The sequence below is a fragment of the Triticum aestivum genome, chromosome 5A, assembly GCF_018294505.1.
Source record: "Triticum aestivum cultivar Chinese Spring chromosome 5A, IWGSC CS RefSeq v2.1, whole genome shotgun sequence".
Classification (NCBI taxonomy): Eukaryota; Viridiplantae; Streptophyta; class Magnoliopsida; order Poales; family Poaceae; genus Triticum; species Triticum aestivum.
Genome location: NC_057806.1, coordinates 564,280,552 through 564,297,381, shown reverse-complemented (window position 1 = coordinate 564,297,381; position 16,830 = coordinate 564,280,552). Strand labels below are relative to the sequence as shown.

Here is a 16,830-nt window from a genome sequence, read left to right as displayed (position 1 = left end):
AATGATACTGCACCCGCTTGTAGTTTGTATGTGGAAATAAGTGAAGTATTTCCCATCTGCGGTAATTCGGTTACATACCGATATCACCACCCCAGCGTATATCATGGGCCTTCACATATGGTTGGGATCTATGTGAGGAATAACTATGGTATGATCGTTAATCCGTCGAATACCTTAACCCTATGAAGGGAGTTATTTGCAGCCCATACGCTGATTGCTTTTGCAATAAGAACATTTTCTGGCATTAGGGGGAGATATGTACCACAAAGAATGCCAGGAAATGGATAATAAATGTCATAGACATTTTGTCCACGTACTTAAGAATCTAAACTTGAGGTTCAGGTTATGACAAATTTGCAGCATATTGCAAATAATCTGCCAAGTATATTTACTGATGACAAAGGTGTCACTATGGTCAAGTACTAGAGAGAGTGGAGGTACCTAATAAACCAATCGCCTCCCTATATGAGAGCAAGAGGGGAAGAATTCTGGTTGCATGAGATTAAGTTCTCATATGTTTCACTGGAAACAGAGGAGATTGGCCCCTCGATCAGTAAATATGATTCAACCTTGGGTTGAATGACACCTGAGGGATGCACGACATCCAAAGTCCAACACATATGTGCACACATTTTTAGGTGTTGGGACATCGAAACACCTTGACTCCGTTGTCGTGGGAAATCACAAGGAGTTAAGAGGCGTAATAAGAATTCCACGATGATATTGATTCATGAGAATCGTATATGAGAAAGTCTACATATGTCGACATAAACTTCTTCTCGAGAATTGCTAGAATCCTTTTGGGCCCTGAACCAAATCCATGGAAAGTGTTGTTGCACTTGTATTGGTTCAAATGAAAGGAAGCAATTAAGGAAGAGTGGCACTCGGTCATCAAGAGAGAGGTATTTACCATTGTAAAACCTGCTCCTCATAAGTATCTTCTAGAGGGAAGAGAAGTGAATTTTCGTTTGGAATGAAAATAAATGAGGTGGTGAGAAAGCGAGGCTTGTAGCATAAGGGTTTTCGCAGAGACCCGACATCAGTTACGATGTAGCATGCCTTCTTGGTATGAGTGGAATTATGTTTCGATACTGAATGTTAATGGCAGTACAGATCCATACGGTTGATGTATGTAATGCCTACATACTCTCATGAGTCAATTAATTTGGATGTATATATTGAAGTCATTGAATGACTCAATATTCTGAATCCAAAGGTAAATCGCAACATGCATGTGTGGAACTTCTGAAGTCATTCTATGACTTGAAGTAGTCGGAGAATTATGTGGTGCAACCGACTAAGTGAGCTATTCCTTGACAAGGATTACTCTCATACTAATGATTGTTGACGTGTATTCATGAAGAAATCCTGGATTGGATTTTACATCACCTTAATTTGTGGTGTCGAATGATCTTATCATCAAAGTCTATATAAGACATGAAATACACACAATCATGTTAAGACGGATATTTGGGTTAGACCAAATTATGCTAAGTTTATGACTTGAGCATATCCCCCTAAGATATAAGTCTTCATATATCCGAAATTATTGGAGAAGTTCAATATGGATATATTATATCAAAGACACATATGGTCATATTATACCTAAGATGGGACACAGATCCTTGAGACATAGGGGAGATGGTGAAGTGATAGTGAGGCATGAATTGCCATATCTAAATACCATCGAAGCACTCATATATCTTGCAAAATATGTCAGGCCTGACACTATAGTTTTTGGCAATTTATTGAGAGTGCAATTCCCTGAAAGGTATAAGGTTTGTGTAAGGAATATCCTGGGATATATCCAGGGCACAAAGGGTCTTGATCAATTCCATCCGGAAAATCAAGATGGGACCATGGTTTGATATATTGATAGTGGCTAATTATCTGATCCCACAATGCCATATCAAAGACTGGGTTTACTGGAAGAGTATTTTGCGGGAAGTCTTCAGAATAGACTCTAAACGAGTCCTTCCAGTGATCATTCTATTTCATTTGAAGCATCAAAAAATGTGGACGACTTCATAGAATGATTGACTACATGTGAAATCATGTGGAGATTATCATTATCTACCAAGATAATGTCACTTGTATTGCTTATGGGTCATATTTCTCCTTGTGAATTACATAAATGTAAGAGGATAATATGCAAACAGATTATTGTGATATTCACAGTATCTTTATGAATGTTTACATTCCAGAACTAGGTTCGTGGAATTGGTATGAGATATTCTTGAGGTTTGCAAAGTTCAGGGGGAGTAAAATCCCAAGTTATAACCCGTTGGTGATCCTCAAATCACTCATATTGTACTCTTTTTCCCTTTATGAGTTTTCCATGATGGTTTCTCATATAAGGTTTTTAACGAGACAATATTAATACAAGTGCGGATATATGCCATATTTGTTTCTTCTTATATTTTTCCCACTGGGTTTTAAAGGAGTTTTCAGTGGCATATTATTATAAGGTTTCTCCTCAATTTTTCCCACAGGGTTTTTGGAGGAGTTTTCAGTTTGCAATATGCATCTGACAAATTGATCAAGGGGGGGTGTTGAGAAATAAAACATGTGATCAATTGTGGGAGGGATGCCTCCTAGAAGGTGCCTGTTGGGGAAAGAGGTGCCTCCCCAACACACCTTTTTATCATGTATATAAGTGGGTCTCCCACATTGCAATGAAACTTGAGGATCATTTGTGTCTCTTCTTTGTCTCCTATATTTACTTTGATATACTACAACAGTGTCAAAGCCCACACCGACCTCACCTCAAGCATGGGAACTTACCCCCCCAAAAAAGCAGGCGAACTCAACGTGCGTGCGGGCACCGTCAATGCCACCAGCTCCAGAGCGCATGTTTGATCAGAATTACGCGCAGCCGAGCCGCCAACGTTTGGAATCAGGCCCCGAGCGTCCGTGACACACACACACACAAAAGTAACATCGTTTTGTTTGGGGAACAAGTAGTATATCGTTGACCTTGTTTGAAAAAAAAGGCAACGCTGAACCAGTCATCATCCGTCAGACTACCTGCTTCGACTGCCAGCAGTAGTTTTTTCTCCTTTTTTTGACAGGGTCTGCGAGACAGTCTGCGAGTTAGGCCAACTCCACCGCGTGACCCATTTTTACCCAAAATCGTCCGTTTGTGTTCGTTGGGGGTAAAACGGACAAACCGGACGACCCAACGCATGGGAGCATACGGACGTTTCGTCCGGTTGTCTGCTTTTGCCCCATTCCAGACCAAAGTTGCTCTCGGTTTTGGGCCAAAGCGGACAGAAAGCGGACGTCTTCGCGTCCTCCTCGTCCGTCTGTGTCCGCCGTCGACCCCACCTGTCATACTTTCCTTTTCTATACCTGGCCCACCACGCGCACCCACCACCACTCCCTGCGCGCGGGACGGCGACGGCGTGCGCGCGGAAGGGCACGGCGGCGACAAGCGCGCGGGACGGCGAGCGCGCGGCACGGAAAACGCGCGGGAGGGCGGCGGCGTGCGCGCGGGAGGGCGGCGAGCGAGGCAGCGGCGAGCGCGCGGCGCGGCGAACGCGCGGGACGGCAGCGGTGTGCGCGCGGGAGGGCGCGGCAGCAGCGAGCGCGCGGGGCAGCAGCGAGCGCGCGGGAGGGCGCGGCTAGCGCGGCAGCAGCGAGCGCGCGGGACGGCAGCGGCGTGCGCGCGGGAAGGCGAGGCAGCGGCGAGCGCGCGGGACGCGGACGCCGCGAGTCGGACGCAGGGCCGGTGGTGGGTCGCCGGACGGCCGCGGAAGACGCGTGCGACGAGGAGGTGCGGGGGCGCAGCCGTGCGGGCGGCGGCGAGCTTGGGCGGACGAGGCGGGCACGGCGGGAGCGAGGGCACAAGCACGGCGACGCGTCGGGCGCGACGGCGGGCATGCGGTCGCGACGGGAGCAAGGGCGTGCATGAGCAGGAGCGGCCGCGGCGGCAAGTTCGCTATGCTTGCTACGTGTTTGAAGAAATGACGGGGACGGACAGGTGAAATGGGGTAAACAGCGCTGTGTGGAGCGAGTTTGTCCGGCCTCTGTTCGGCATTTGTTCTCCCTATCTCTACCCCATACTGACAAAATTCGGACAAAATGAGGTGAGTTTTAGGGTCGTGCGGTGGAGTTGGCCTTACAATAATGGTTGGTGGTCATAGAAGTTGGGCGACCCGACCCCCTTCCGCTCGCCCGCGCCGCCACGTGCGGTGGTCATGCATGCCGCTCGCTCTTGCCTCCGCTAGGGCTCTCCTACCCCTTTGCATGGTGGCCGTGGCACGGGACACGGCTACCCGGCAGGGGCGTCAGGCTTGACATGGGGCACCATGGCGGGGCAGTTCTGCCGTGGCTGCACGAAGTTTTCCTGGCGGCGCATACCGGCGGCAACATATCGGGCTACATGCAGTGGTGATATCTCTTCCCATGGGTTCGAGCCGACGATGCATGGGATGGGTGTCGGACGCGCCCCGGCTGCACCCGCGACGACGGTGGCTCCGACCCAAGGCTCGCTTTTCAGGGCAGACCAGATTTGTGCCCAAGGCGGGGCATGGCTCTCTCCCCGAGTAGGTGAGGTGTCTCTCCCTGCGGGTACTGTGGTCGTTGGTGGTGTTGCCTGAGGTCCTCAGGGCGGTGATGGAGCGACATAGGTGCCGTGGTTTGGCGGCGGTGCGATCCGGATCGTCAACGTCTTCAATAGGCAACACAGATTTGATTCGTGGTGGATGATGTTTGGTAACGCGCGGGGTACGGGGGCTGACTTGGTCCGTGTTGCGCTCTTCTTGACTACTACCTGTTGCTGGCATTGTTTTGAGTTGGGCTCTCTGCGCAATGATGTATTAGCGCCAGTAACCACAAACATGGCGACATTTGAGTTTGCTTGACGGCGGTCGTTGACAATCACAGGGTTGTACCCTTGATCCACCGGTACAAACGCAGGTGTGGGTGGCTCCTATTGTGGAGTCGACCCAAACTCGATGGTTGATGTCGGGCTAGGAGTGGAAGGAGGTGCCTTTCACTCCTTCTACTGTATTTTTGCGTGGTTGTGATGTGGATGATTGGCGGTGTCTATGGGCATGGACGTCGGGACGGCGACCCCGGATGGTGGTCCGCATGTTTGGGTCCCTGGAAGGCATCATGGTGGCGGCAATGGCTATGTCTCTTGATCTTTTGCGGCAAGGGGTGTACCGACGGGTGGCTCGGGCTTGTTCTCTGTCGCGGGCAGTGGCGATGCCCAGATCTAGATCTGGTGGCATGTGCTAGCCATGCCGTTTTTGGGTGCATCGTGGCAGCATGAGTGAGATGTCGAGTGAAAGCCCCGCGCAATAAACCCAAGGTGTTGCGCTACTTTTGAGGGTGTTGTTGTGGTTTTTCTCTCTTCGTCAGGGTTTCGAGCGAAGACCTTTGTTTGTCTTGGATTCGAAGACGGTGACTTTCCACCTTCTGAGGATGCCGTTGTGGATTTTAGGTGTCACTAGTAAGCTTGCACGTGCAACTCACGTCTCAACTAATTTTAATATACAAATATATGTGAGAATAACATACATAGAAAGATGGTTTGGTTGCACTAAAAAATATTACAAATCAAGAAAATATTTTCAAGTAGCATCATATGCATAGAGCCAAAAATACAAAATTATTTTTGATTTTACAGAAATTTCAAATTGTTCTGAAAATTTTCATTTTTTGTCAAAATTTGACAAAAAATGGGTGAATTAAATTTAAATGTATTTTCAAATCTATGTAAAACTTCCCCAGAATATCAGTAGTATATTAGACAGAAAAATTGGCATCATTTAGGCATTGTCATGTCATCATGGGTACTCCACATTACAGAATTGCCACATAAATTTGGTGTCCACAATCCATGAGCCTGTCACATCATTATCACATATTACAAAGTAAAAGGCTCACAATACATTAGCCTCACACATGACCTCAATCCAAGGCTCACAATACATAAACCACACACATGAGCTCAATCCAAGGTTCACAATACATTATACATGAAGTGTTGCTTCAATTGATTTTGTTCTTGGTGCATTGAGCTCAGTTCCAGCTTGGAGAAGATCCTCATATTTTCCATCTTGGGCGATATGACCATCCTTGAGCATGTGCCATGAGAAAAAAAAGCACAAATGAGAGACCAAGGGCCCATTATCCCATGAACATTCTAATGAGAAATACTACAGAAGATGGCAAAACTTTCATGCAGAATCTGTTGTATTATTCTCATCAGGAAACATGCATAAACAACACATCGAATTGAACAACTTAACTTGCTATTCTCATCAGGAAACATGCATAAACAACACATCGAATTGAACAACTTAACTTGCTGATAAATTTGAAACAGCATATATACCTTGTGCATTAGCCTCTAAAAAGTAGTGCTTCGATTGTAAGGATAATGTTATTACCAGTATGAAGTCAGCAGCTGGTATGAACCCGACTTGATGGGTTACAAGAATTACTGTTTTGCTAGCTAGTGCCCCCAATATATAATCCCGCGACACATAATCAGACATGTTATGAACAGAGGCACCTTTAAAGAAAATATGCCTCTGTCACCAATGATCTGTGAATGACACGATTACCTGGCTATGGTTGTATGCTTCTCTTGCTCTTGCAGGTATCGAGGTAAGAATCTGCTTTGCTCGAGATATAGAATCAACACTGCAACAAGATGAAGCATCAGGTACCAATGCTAGTAATTCTTGAAAGTGGATACCAATGATGGTTGCTCAGGTTGTCAAAATCATGAAATATTAAAATATAACAAATCTGTACTTATACATCAGGCATAAAAATAAGAGTTAATTGCACTATTAAGACATAAACTTGCAGCGCCGGTACAATTTCAAACAAAAACTTGCAAAATGACTCAACCGGGCCCGTAAAATTGCTTTGCGGGACAACAAATTAATTATCACTTAAGATGTATTTTTAAAATAGAACAGCAGAGGGTGGAGTCATGTTGCTGCGTAAATACAATAATATATATGTTCCATCCATTAGGTCTCCGATAGTTTGTAAAATAAGAACATTGAATCTACTGATTAATCCCCCAACATCCCATTGTCAAACATAACAAGTAATTAGAGAAGATAATTTTGTCATGATACTTCTTAATACAACATGATTTCAGTATACAACATATATTGATCCCAAGAAAAAAATCTGGTTGAAAAAGAAAATAGAACTACAATTTAGACTGGTCAGTATAACATACTACCGTAGGTTGTTCCCTCTTTCCTCATGATGGCACGTAAATTTCTCCCACGCACTCTCTGTATACTCTCTGTTTCTTGTGATTCAGATTAAAGGGGAATTTGTCAAATAGGCATATAAATACATTGCTTAGAAGTTGAAAACAATATGTAGTTCCATTTAATTCTAGAAAGCTAGTACTATAATATGATATTTGGGAAACGCTTGCCTGCTATCAGCCTCCTCCTCTATGTGACGCGTGTACACGGGTCCTTTGCGTCACTACATACAGGAGGCATAATCTCTATGCCACAGAATATATCATTAATTATCATGGTCGAGGATAGCAAAATACAAACCCCAAAGTGAGATATATCCAGAGAATTTAAGCCTCTCAGTGTAAAAAAATCTGGCCAAAATATATACCTTTTGAAAGGAAATCATGTCCTAAATGAATAGCCTGCACGCCGCACACAATATTAAATGTCTCCTAAATATGTAGAATAGTTATAGCTCCTGTCAGGTGGGCGGGCGGTGCAGGTCTGTCTGGGCCAAGAAAAGGCTTCGCTGACCTCTATTTGCAAACAAAATTTTAATGCAAACTTTAATGTAGTTGCACGTTCATGGCTGATCAGGCATAAATGAATGATTGAGATGGAACTAAAATATCAAACTATAATTGTTGAATGATTGGTAATGCGACTCGTAATCAGAATAACAAAGGAGATAAAAACATATGAAACTCGATACCCTTTAGAAACAAATGTCACCCGCTCCTTCCTCGGCAGCTTTGTGTCAATCTCATCACCCACGTTCACAAGAACAACTCCCATGTGCGACCAAATGTGACCCGTCTCTAGCCTGCAGGCATGCAAGTGAGATGGATGTTGACTTGCTCTTGCATGAGTAGTAGATGATCCTTATGAATCTTGTTCAAATACCTCACTGTGCCAGCTTCATCTTGCTGTAAGTGTTTAGAGTATACAGCAAAGACTTATTCAGGCTTTACCACAAAAGTAGAATGCAATTGTTAGACACATCTATTTTTTGCATAACCAGCAGGCACACCTCATGCTTACTTCCCATAGCAAACTCTCGTGCAGAAGCATGTTGGGCACATCACCTGGAAGGCACAAACATGCATGAATTAGGATAGCCTGGGTATATCAGCTTTTAATTCTTTTGCATATAAACATACTACTACAGTAAAGTGTGCCACTAAGGTATATGCGTATAGCTACGGATGTTTCCAGTATACCTGAATATTTTGCTTGGCCATCAACATGTTTGAATGACGGAACATCTCCAGTTAACTGTCAAAAGTCATCTTAAAAAATTATAGGGATCTTGAAGGTAAAAAGTGGCAAGTCCACACTGAGAAAATTTAGCAATACACTGGAAATACTGATGGATACTCATGGACATAAGTTCTCTAGAGTATATTAGTCATTGACATATTAGAACCTCGCATGATATTAGTCAATTATTAGCCATTGAATTTCAGGTTGTCTGTGTGGTAAAAGTATTACCATCTAAAATTCCTTACATATGCTAATGCAGGGCCGACCATTGCTCTACTTGTTAACGGATTTTAGACAAAAGCACACCATAGATGTTCCGGTACAGAAAGACAAAGCTCCTCCAGGTTGTACGGATGCCTAGAAATGTAGTATAACAAACAAGACGTGCTCTTTTTGAAATTTCAAATAGCGTGGCCTCATAGAAAAGCTCATGCGCGTGACTGATCAAACTGGTCATGGCATAATAAGAAAGCACGCACCGTATCGGGCTAGGATGTTCTCATTCTACAAGATTTGGCCATTGTGGATCAGCCGATGGTGTGGCGGTCACACCTTAGAGCTCTTGGGACGACCACCTTGAACATCCGGACGGTGGTAACCAGGTCGGCCACGGACTTGGAGCCAGGGCCGGTCCTGAGAATTTAGGGGCCTGGGGAAAGACAACAAAAAGGGGCCCTAACCCCTAAGGCCACAGAAACATATGCTGTTTTTTCTATTTCAGTTGCAAATAAATACTCGATACACTATAATTTTGTTGCCTTATCATCTTAGTTATTCAGAAGAGTGGGTTCATAAACATTCACAGTAAAAGTTGCAGTCAATTGGCATGTTTTTTATTAGGTGAATAAGTAACAGTTTTGTGCTTACTCAATATATTGTCATCCTATAATTTTTCATTAGGTTGTTCCTCAGCAGTAACTAAGCTAGTTGTTCTGAATTCCTAGCAGTAGAAGTACTCGTCTGTATTCTAACAAATTGTTTATGCTCCTTTCGAGGCCTCAGTAAAGTCATATGCCAGTTTTCATTCTCATTACCAGATGGATATACTAACAATCTTGCTAATTAGCACACAAATATATAGGGTACAAGTAATTAAGAACACTGCTGATCAAATAAAAAAATTCTAAGAAAGGTATGGAGCAAGATATTTGGATGGCTAGAAAAATATAAATTGCTAAATTTTGTTGCTGCTTACAAGTCACGAACATACATCTCAGTTCCTCTTTTCGAATCCCAATCAAAACATGAAATCAGAGTGAGAAAGAGATATGTATGAGGATGATCTTTATGAATGAATGAACGATCTCACAAGACTATAGAAGAGGGAATTTTTGAGTTGAGAAGCGATTAATCACAATCTGGAAAATCGTAATACCTTCTTCCACTAATTGCGCCCTGCAGCCGGAAATCTCGATTAGACGTCCTCATACATATCTGCGAGGCGTTCTCGACCTTGGCAAGGCTGAGTCTCAGGCTGATTTGTTTCCAATTGGGGAAGAGATGGAATTAAGCCGAGAAGATTGCGTGTGTGACAAGCCGAGGATGAACATCATGTACGCACAGGCAGCTCGCCCGGGCAGCTCTGGGTCAGGTCCTTGCAGCAGGCCAAGACGGGGCAGTTGTCGCGGCCCTTGTGCGGGGTCACGGAGAGGCCCACGTTGAACCCGTCCACCACGCTCACCCCGTAGGACGATTGCTCGTTGCCGCCGTGGTGGAGGGAGACCTGCGGTGGAGAACTGGAGCCGCCCGCCGCAGTCGCCTGTCGCGCAGCCGGTGCGCGCCCAGATGCGGCTGGACCAGGCGTGGGTGGGCGCCGGGAAGGAGCGGTGGGAGAGCGACGGGAAGGAGCGGTGGGAGAGCGACGGGAGGAAGAAGCCGCCCCCCTCCAGGACCTCACTGCCGGCGTTCCCCTGGATGCCCGGCCAGATCGGGTTCACGACGGTCAGGGTCATCGGTGGTATGCGTGCGGAGCGGACGACATGCTAGGGGCGGCGATGCGGGTGCAGGGAGGGCGGCTTGGCACCGGGGATGCGGGGACGGGGAGGTGAGGCGCCGATCGGGAGAGGAGGGAGGTTGGGGATGGAGCGCTCTTGTGCATGCGAACGTGCGAGGAGGAAGTGGTGCGCGGCGTGCGTGCGATCAGTCTAAGCAGTTTTTCTCAGAAGAGGTGGAGGAGTTTAGGAGTGGCAGGGTGGGTAATTAAAGTGTAAAACACGTTTAATATGTTGGAGTGATTTAGACCATCAAATCATATGCTTCAATGGATAAGATGACTCGGTTCTCCGCCCTCTCGTCCTTTTATAGTGGCAGTAGATACGGTGTGTAGTGCCCCTGTTTTTATCTTTCGGTAATGTAGATGTAGTACCATTTGACGGTGTACTTTGGTATGAGGCCCCGAGCGTCCGTGACCAGAGGAAAAGAGCGTGTCAATGTATAGGCAGACAACTCATTCCACGGTCAAGAAGGCGACGCTGAACCGTTCGTTCATCCGTGAGAGCCAGGCTCCCCCGCTGCGACCGCGAGAGTAGGTGGGAATGCCTCGCCTTCATCATCAAGTCAAAGGAAAAAAAAAGGGGGTGCACCGTAGAGGTAGGTAGGTGGGGAAGTTTCCAGCGCCCGGTCCGAACCTGCGGCCGGCCGCGGCCGCGCGTGTCACCGCGCCGCACCGCAAACCAGACCGGAGTTGAGTGGGTCGCCCCGCACCACCAACCCCGCCCTTCCTTCTCCGGGCTTAAAACCTCCACCCGTTTTGACGCGACAACAAACACAAATCGCCTACATCCACCACTAGTACTCGTACACGCACGCGCCGCGCCTCTCTGCCCCGCCCGCCCGCACGCCTCGATCCCATCGAACGAACGCGTAGCGCGCGCGCACCGCCCCCTCCCCCCTCCGCCAATCCGCCGCCGCCATGGACTCCGCCCCGGGGATGAGGGACTCGGCGCTGGACCTGCTGGCGGCACTGCTGACCGGCCGGGCCCCGGCGGCCGCCCAGGACGACGGGGGCCAGAACCGCCGCCTGCTCGCGCTGCTCGCCACCTCCCTCGCCGTGCTCGTCGGCTGCGGCGTCGCGCTCCTCTTCCGCCGCTCCTCCTCCGCCGCCGCGCCGCTCGCCCGGCAGGCCGCCGCGGCCAAGCCCCTCGCCGCCAAGAAGGACCAGGAGCCCGACCCCGACGACGGCCGCCAGCGGGTCGCCCTCTTCTTCGGCACCCAGACCGGCACCGCCGAGGGCTTCGCCAAGGTACGCTCGCTCGTCCCTCTCAGCACTGATGCCTCCTCCCCCCTCCCGTGCAACAATCTGACCTCCCTGCTCTGCTATGCTAGGCGCTCGCGGAGGAGGCCAAGGCCAGGTACGACAAGGCCGTCTTCAAGGTGCTCGATCTGGTACGATCTCTTATCTTAACCTCGCCCCCGACGCTGCTTCTTCTTAAAGCCCCTCCCCTCCTCCCCTCCTCTCATAGTACGTTTGATTTGTTGGGATTCAGGATGATTACGCCGCCGAGGACGACGAGTACGAGGAGAAGCTCAAGAAGGAGAACATCGCCTTCTTCTTCCTCGCAACGTAAGGATCACCGGTTTCCATCTGCAACTCTTACTGACTTCGTTACAGCACTAGTGGATTTGCTTGCTTAATAAATTACTCTACACGTGTTAAGCAAGGAAGTAATGAATATTTGTTTGCTCCAGACAATTGCTAATCAAACCAGCACTTGCTAAAGCTGAGGGCAACCCCCTTTTTTTTGTCTAATCTAAAAAGCAAAATTGCTGATGGGCGTCCTTGTCGCTGTTGTAGGTACGGGGATGGTGAGCCAACCGACAATGCGGCCAGATTCTACAAATGGTTCTCTGAGGTCCGTTTGATTACACGTACTTTCTGGTGGTGCAGCTCCGAATGTGCATTTTCTCACGGTTGGTATTGATGGCTGCTTTGTTTGGTCCGACTACAGGGGAACGAGAGGGGTGAGTGGTTGAGCAACCTCAAGTTCGGGGTGTTTGCTCTTGGGAATAGGCAGTACGAGCATTTCAACAAGGTCTGCCCCCTTGCCCTCTATTGATCTGAGGCATACATGCACTGTAAACTTACTCTGTGCTTTTGCTTTCAAATGTTTCCAAACTGAAGGTCGGAAAGGAGGTTGATCAGCTCCTCGCTGAACAAGGTAAACAAAAAACAGAATGAATGACCAATTCAATTTATCGTAGCTCAGTTCACCTACATTTCAATATTATGACACAGTGCTCTTTTGAGAAATTATATAACTAGATAGGCCTGTAATTGTTTTGCCATGTATGATTAGTTTTGAGTTAGATGTTGTGAATCATCTGCAACATGACTCCATCATTACACGTTTTTTCCTAGTTTTGTTGTCGCCTTTGTCATCTGCTAGTGGTTAACTTCTGTCCATGATGTTTCTCCAGGTGGAAAGCGCATAGTTCCTGTTGGCCTTGGAGATGACGATCAATGCATTGAGGATGACTTCAACGCCTGGTATGTACGGCAACGAGCTTAACCTCGATCTGAACTTTCCAAATCAGGACAGTTGGTAGCCTTTCGTTTTATCGGCTTGTGCATGGTGGTCCTGTTTCTGCACATACCTTGATCTCAACTTTAGACCTTGAGAGTCTTACAAATTGGAAGCTAATGGTTTGTTGCTTGGACTACAGGAAGGAACTGCTGTGGCCAGAATTGGACAAACTGCTCCGCATTGAAGATAATTCTTCAGCAGCACAATCTCCTTACACGGCCGCTATTCCACAATATAGAATTGTGCTTACCAAACCAGAGGATGCCACACATATCAACAAGTCTTTCAGTCTTAGCAATGGTCATGTTGTCTATGACAGTCAACATCCTTGCAGGTATGCCCTTCTTGCTTTTATGTGACTAGACTCATTTTTTTAATTATTATGAGTGAACTCTGACCACACTTCTTTTCCAGGGCAAATGTGTCTGTGCGACGGGAGCTTCACACACCAGCTTCCGACCGGTCCTGCATTCATTTGGAGTTTGATATTGCAGGAACTAGCCTCACGTAAGCATATTGAAGGATCTAGCTCTCTCAGTTTTTGAGAATAGGAGGTGATAACCAGTTTATGTGATTGGTCTTTAGACAGCTGATTACTCCTAATTTTCATTCCAGATATGAGACTGGAGATCATGTTGGTGTGTACGCAGAAAATTCAATTGAGACTGTAGAGGAGGCAGAAAAGCTATTAGATTATTCACCAGATACTTATTTCTCAATTTATGCTGACCAAGAGGATGGCACTCCACTTTTTGGGGGCTCTTTGCCACCTCCTTTCCCATCTCCCTGTACTGTGAGGGTTGCACTTGCCAGATATGCCGATCTGTTGAATTCACCTAAAAAGGTGAATATTTTGTTTCTGCGTATTTGTTCTCTCGCTGCATCATATGTTTGTATTCATAAATATTTTCTGATGGGTTGCTGCAGAGTGTTTTACTTGCTTTGGCTGCTCATGCATCTGACCCCAAAGAGGCCGAGCGGCTCAGACATCTAGCATCTCCTGCTGGAAAGGTTGGTTTATAATCTAGGATAAATTCATACTCTCCAATAATGCTGTCATCTTTCTCACATGAATTTCATTGGTCAGAAGGAGTATTCTCAGTGGATAATCGCTAGTCAAAGAAGTCTCTTGGAAGTTATTTCGGAGTTTCCATCGGCAAAGCCTCCGCTTGGTGTCTTCTTTGCAGCTATTGCTCCTCGCCTTCAGCCGAGATACTACTCAATATCTTCCTCACCAAGGTATCTTGTCTTTGAAATAGTTCCCTATGTTACATAAACAAATTGATTAGTCAGTCAAGTTTCATGATATCGTATCGTTGCAGAATGGCACCTACAAGAATTCATGTAACATGTTCACTAGTTCATGGGCAAACCCCAACTGGAAGGATCCATAAAGGAGTTTGTTCTACTTGGATGAAGGTATACTCCTGTCTCTTCATGGTCACAGGGCAGAACTTTGTTCCTATAATATAGTTACAAGCATGGAAACTTTTTGACCTTTGGCATGATAATTGAATTTGTCCCCTATTGCTCACTTTGATGTTTGGACTCAACCCCCATTTGCTGAATCTATCCTGAACATGTCGAGGCAACTTCCATTATTTTTCCCTTGAGAACTCCTTAAATCACACATATTTCCCCAGGTTTAATGATGTTTGACTGAAATTTCTAGTTCAGTCTGCTGGCCTTGCTTTGTATGTTTATAGGTCAACGTAATCATCTGCTATTAATCATTCTCACATTTTCATCGTGAGCTTCCCCTCTGTGGCCATGTAAATTAATTAAATGGATGATACCATGTAGCTCATTTCGATCAATGACACAACCTTGCACTACTGCCTTCGAATTAGAATCACATTGTAGGTCTTTTACTCAACAGTATGATACGAGTTCTCACTACATATTTTTGTATCTCTTGTCTTATATAGGTGGTCACGCAAACATTTGTACTTTGAGATGTGTGTGCAGTCATTTTAAAATCATAATGATTCGTATGTTCTATGTAGCCAAGTATTTTTTTAAATCATTTGAAATATCTGCCAGTGACCATCTTGCGTCTAGTAAACGTTTGTCTTATGATCCTACGTGGCTACACGCAGAATTCAACTCCCTCGGAAGAGAGCCAAGAATGTAGCTGGGCTCCAATTTTTGTGAGGCAGTCAAACTTCAAATTGCCTGCTGATCCCACAGTGCCTATTATAATGGTAGGCCCTGGGACTGGCCTTGCACCTTTCAGGGGTTTCTTACAGGTTTGTTTTGTCTTCCCCTTTTGGTTTCTCTTGCATTGTGCTTCAAGCTTTGTCACTCTTTAGTATGTTAACATTCATATCGAATCCATTTGGCATTGACAGGAAAGATTAGCTTTAAAAGAGTCTGGGGTAGAACTGGGCTGTGCCATCCTCTTCTTCGGGTGCAGAAACCGCCAGATGGTAATGACCCCTGCTATTTAGCTTCATCTACTGTTATTGTAAGGAACTGTCATGATTTGTGAACCCCGCCAGCATGCAGGTCATCCATAGTAAATATGGCATGGCAGATTCTTACATATATCTGCCTAAATATTATTCTATGCCTCTTAGCTCCTTGGCGCCTGTCAGGAAACTTTTCTGCATTTGTGTTTTATACATCTAGTAAAGGATCTCATGGGCTGATTAAAAACACTATCTAACTTGTTTGGAAATTGCCTGACCAAAATTTCTTTTCTACAGGACTTCATATACGAGGATGAGCTGAACAATTTTGCCGAATCCGGAGCCCTGTCTGAGTTGGTTGTCGCCTTTTCTCGTGAGGGTCCTACAAAAGAGTACGTCCAACACAAAATGGCAGAGAAGGTAACCTGTTTATACATGTCCTGTCGTTGATTAGGTACAAATAATCCTTTGTTTTCCTTGCTTGACCATGCACGTGTAAACAATCTTCGCAGGCTGCAGAGCTGTGGAGCATTGTTTCCCAGGGCGGCTATGTGTATGTCTGCGGTGATGCCAAGGGCATGGCAAGAGACGTGCACCGCGCCCTGCACACCATAGTTCAGGAACAGGTGACGCAACACACATCCATTTCGGTCTGGGGGAGTTCCTGTTGGTTCCCTGAACTGACGGGTCGTTTGCTTTTCATTGCAGGGCTCTCTGGACAGCTCCAAGACGGAGAGCTACGTGAAAAACCTTCAGACGGAAGGGAGATACCTGAGAGACGTCTGGTAACAATTGCAGAAACGGAAGAATGATTCATTCAACACCACTTAGGAAATCTAGCGAAATGATGGACCGAACATGAGAAATGCGGCTCCGATTTCGAATATGATTGGGATTTTTTGTTGTTGTATAGGAAACTCCAGCTAGGTACTGCTGTAGTATTATTTGTGGAACGGAGGATGATGATGTCTGGAATTGAAGCTAAATAAAGGTGCCCATTCGCATGCCAGCTAATTTAACCAGTTATTGTTCAACAGCTGTACCTGTACGCATACGTGCCCCTCTTGTTATAAATGAGGAAAATGGACCAGAGTTGGCAAAAAGAGTGTTGAATTTTAGCAGCCATCCAAACGAAAACAATTCTGCCTTCACCAAAATTCTAGTAGGGTCCACTTTGGACACAAGGCAAACATACCAGACAAGATCACCTACGCTGCTGTATGTCATCTTCCCTGCACAAGCCAAATTTGCATAGTTTCGCGAAAACATACATGGTGTGGATTCGTACGAAGATGGTTTTTTAGGGGTCCTACACATGTTTTTTCTGAGAAACAGGAGTACCCGATCTTAGTGAAGGCCAACTTGGGCCGCCGCCCTCTAGACCACCAGCCCAGAAGCCTTAGT

General features: G+C 46.2%; 2 protein-coding genes across 14 annotated transcripts; one reads left to right on the top strand and one right to left on the bottom strand.

Annotated features, from left to right (window-relative positions):
* Nucleotides 1–5,754: 5,754 nt before the first annotated feature.
* On the bottom strand, nucleotides 5,755–10,710 carry LOC123104807 (uncharacterized). Of its 13 annotated transcripts, none has more exons than XM_044526707.1 (7): nucleotides 8,972–10,710; nucleotides 8,450–8,504; nucleotides 8,260–8,314; nucleotides 8,133–8,155; nucleotides 7,942–8,052; nucleotides 6,579–6,657; nucleotides 5,755–6,086 (listed from the first exon to the last, which is right to left on the bottom strand). In XM_044526707.1, exons 3-7 carry the CDS (start codon nucleotides 8,275–8,277, stop codon nucleotides 5,982–5,984), a joined length of 336 nt encoding a protein of 111 aa, XP_044382642.1. In that variant the 5' UTR covers nucleotides 8,278–8,314; nucleotides 8,450–8,504; nucleotides 8,972–10,710; the 3' UTR covers nucleotides 5,755–5,981. The 13 variants fall into 13 exon arrangements, 2 of the variants coding, with proteins under 2 accessions (XP_044382642.1, XP_044382643.1); XM_044526708.1 differs by having other exon boundaries at nucleotides 9,868–10,704; XR_006450529.1 differs by having other exon boundaries at nucleotides 5,755–7,765.
* A 539-nt stretch (nucleotides 10,711–11,249) lies between these two features.
* Nucleotides 11,250–16,435, top strand: LOC123104806 (NADPH--cytochrome P450 reductase 3). The gene is made up of 18 exons (XM_044526705.1): nucleotides 11,250–11,733; nucleotides 11,817–11,876; nucleotides 11,978–12,054; nucleotides 12,286–12,343; nucleotides 12,440–12,523; nucleotides 12,613–12,649; nucleotides 12,909–12,978; nucleotides 13,155–13,349; nucleotides 13,430–13,522; nucleotides 13,631–13,859; nucleotides 13,943–14,026; nucleotides 14,103–14,254; nucleotides 14,338–14,434; nucleotides 15,115–15,264; nucleotides 15,367–15,444; nucleotides 15,724–15,846; nucleotides 15,939–16,052; nucleotides 16,135–16,435. The coding sequence occupies exons 1-18, from the start codon at nucleotides 11,404–11,406 to the stop codon at nucleotides 16,213–16,215; spliced, it is 2,112 nt and encodes a 703-aa protein (XP_044382640.1). The 5' UTR covers nucleotides 11,250–11,403; the 3' UTR covers nucleotides 16,216–16,435.
* Nucleotides 16,436–16,830: the final 395 nt, after the last annotated feature.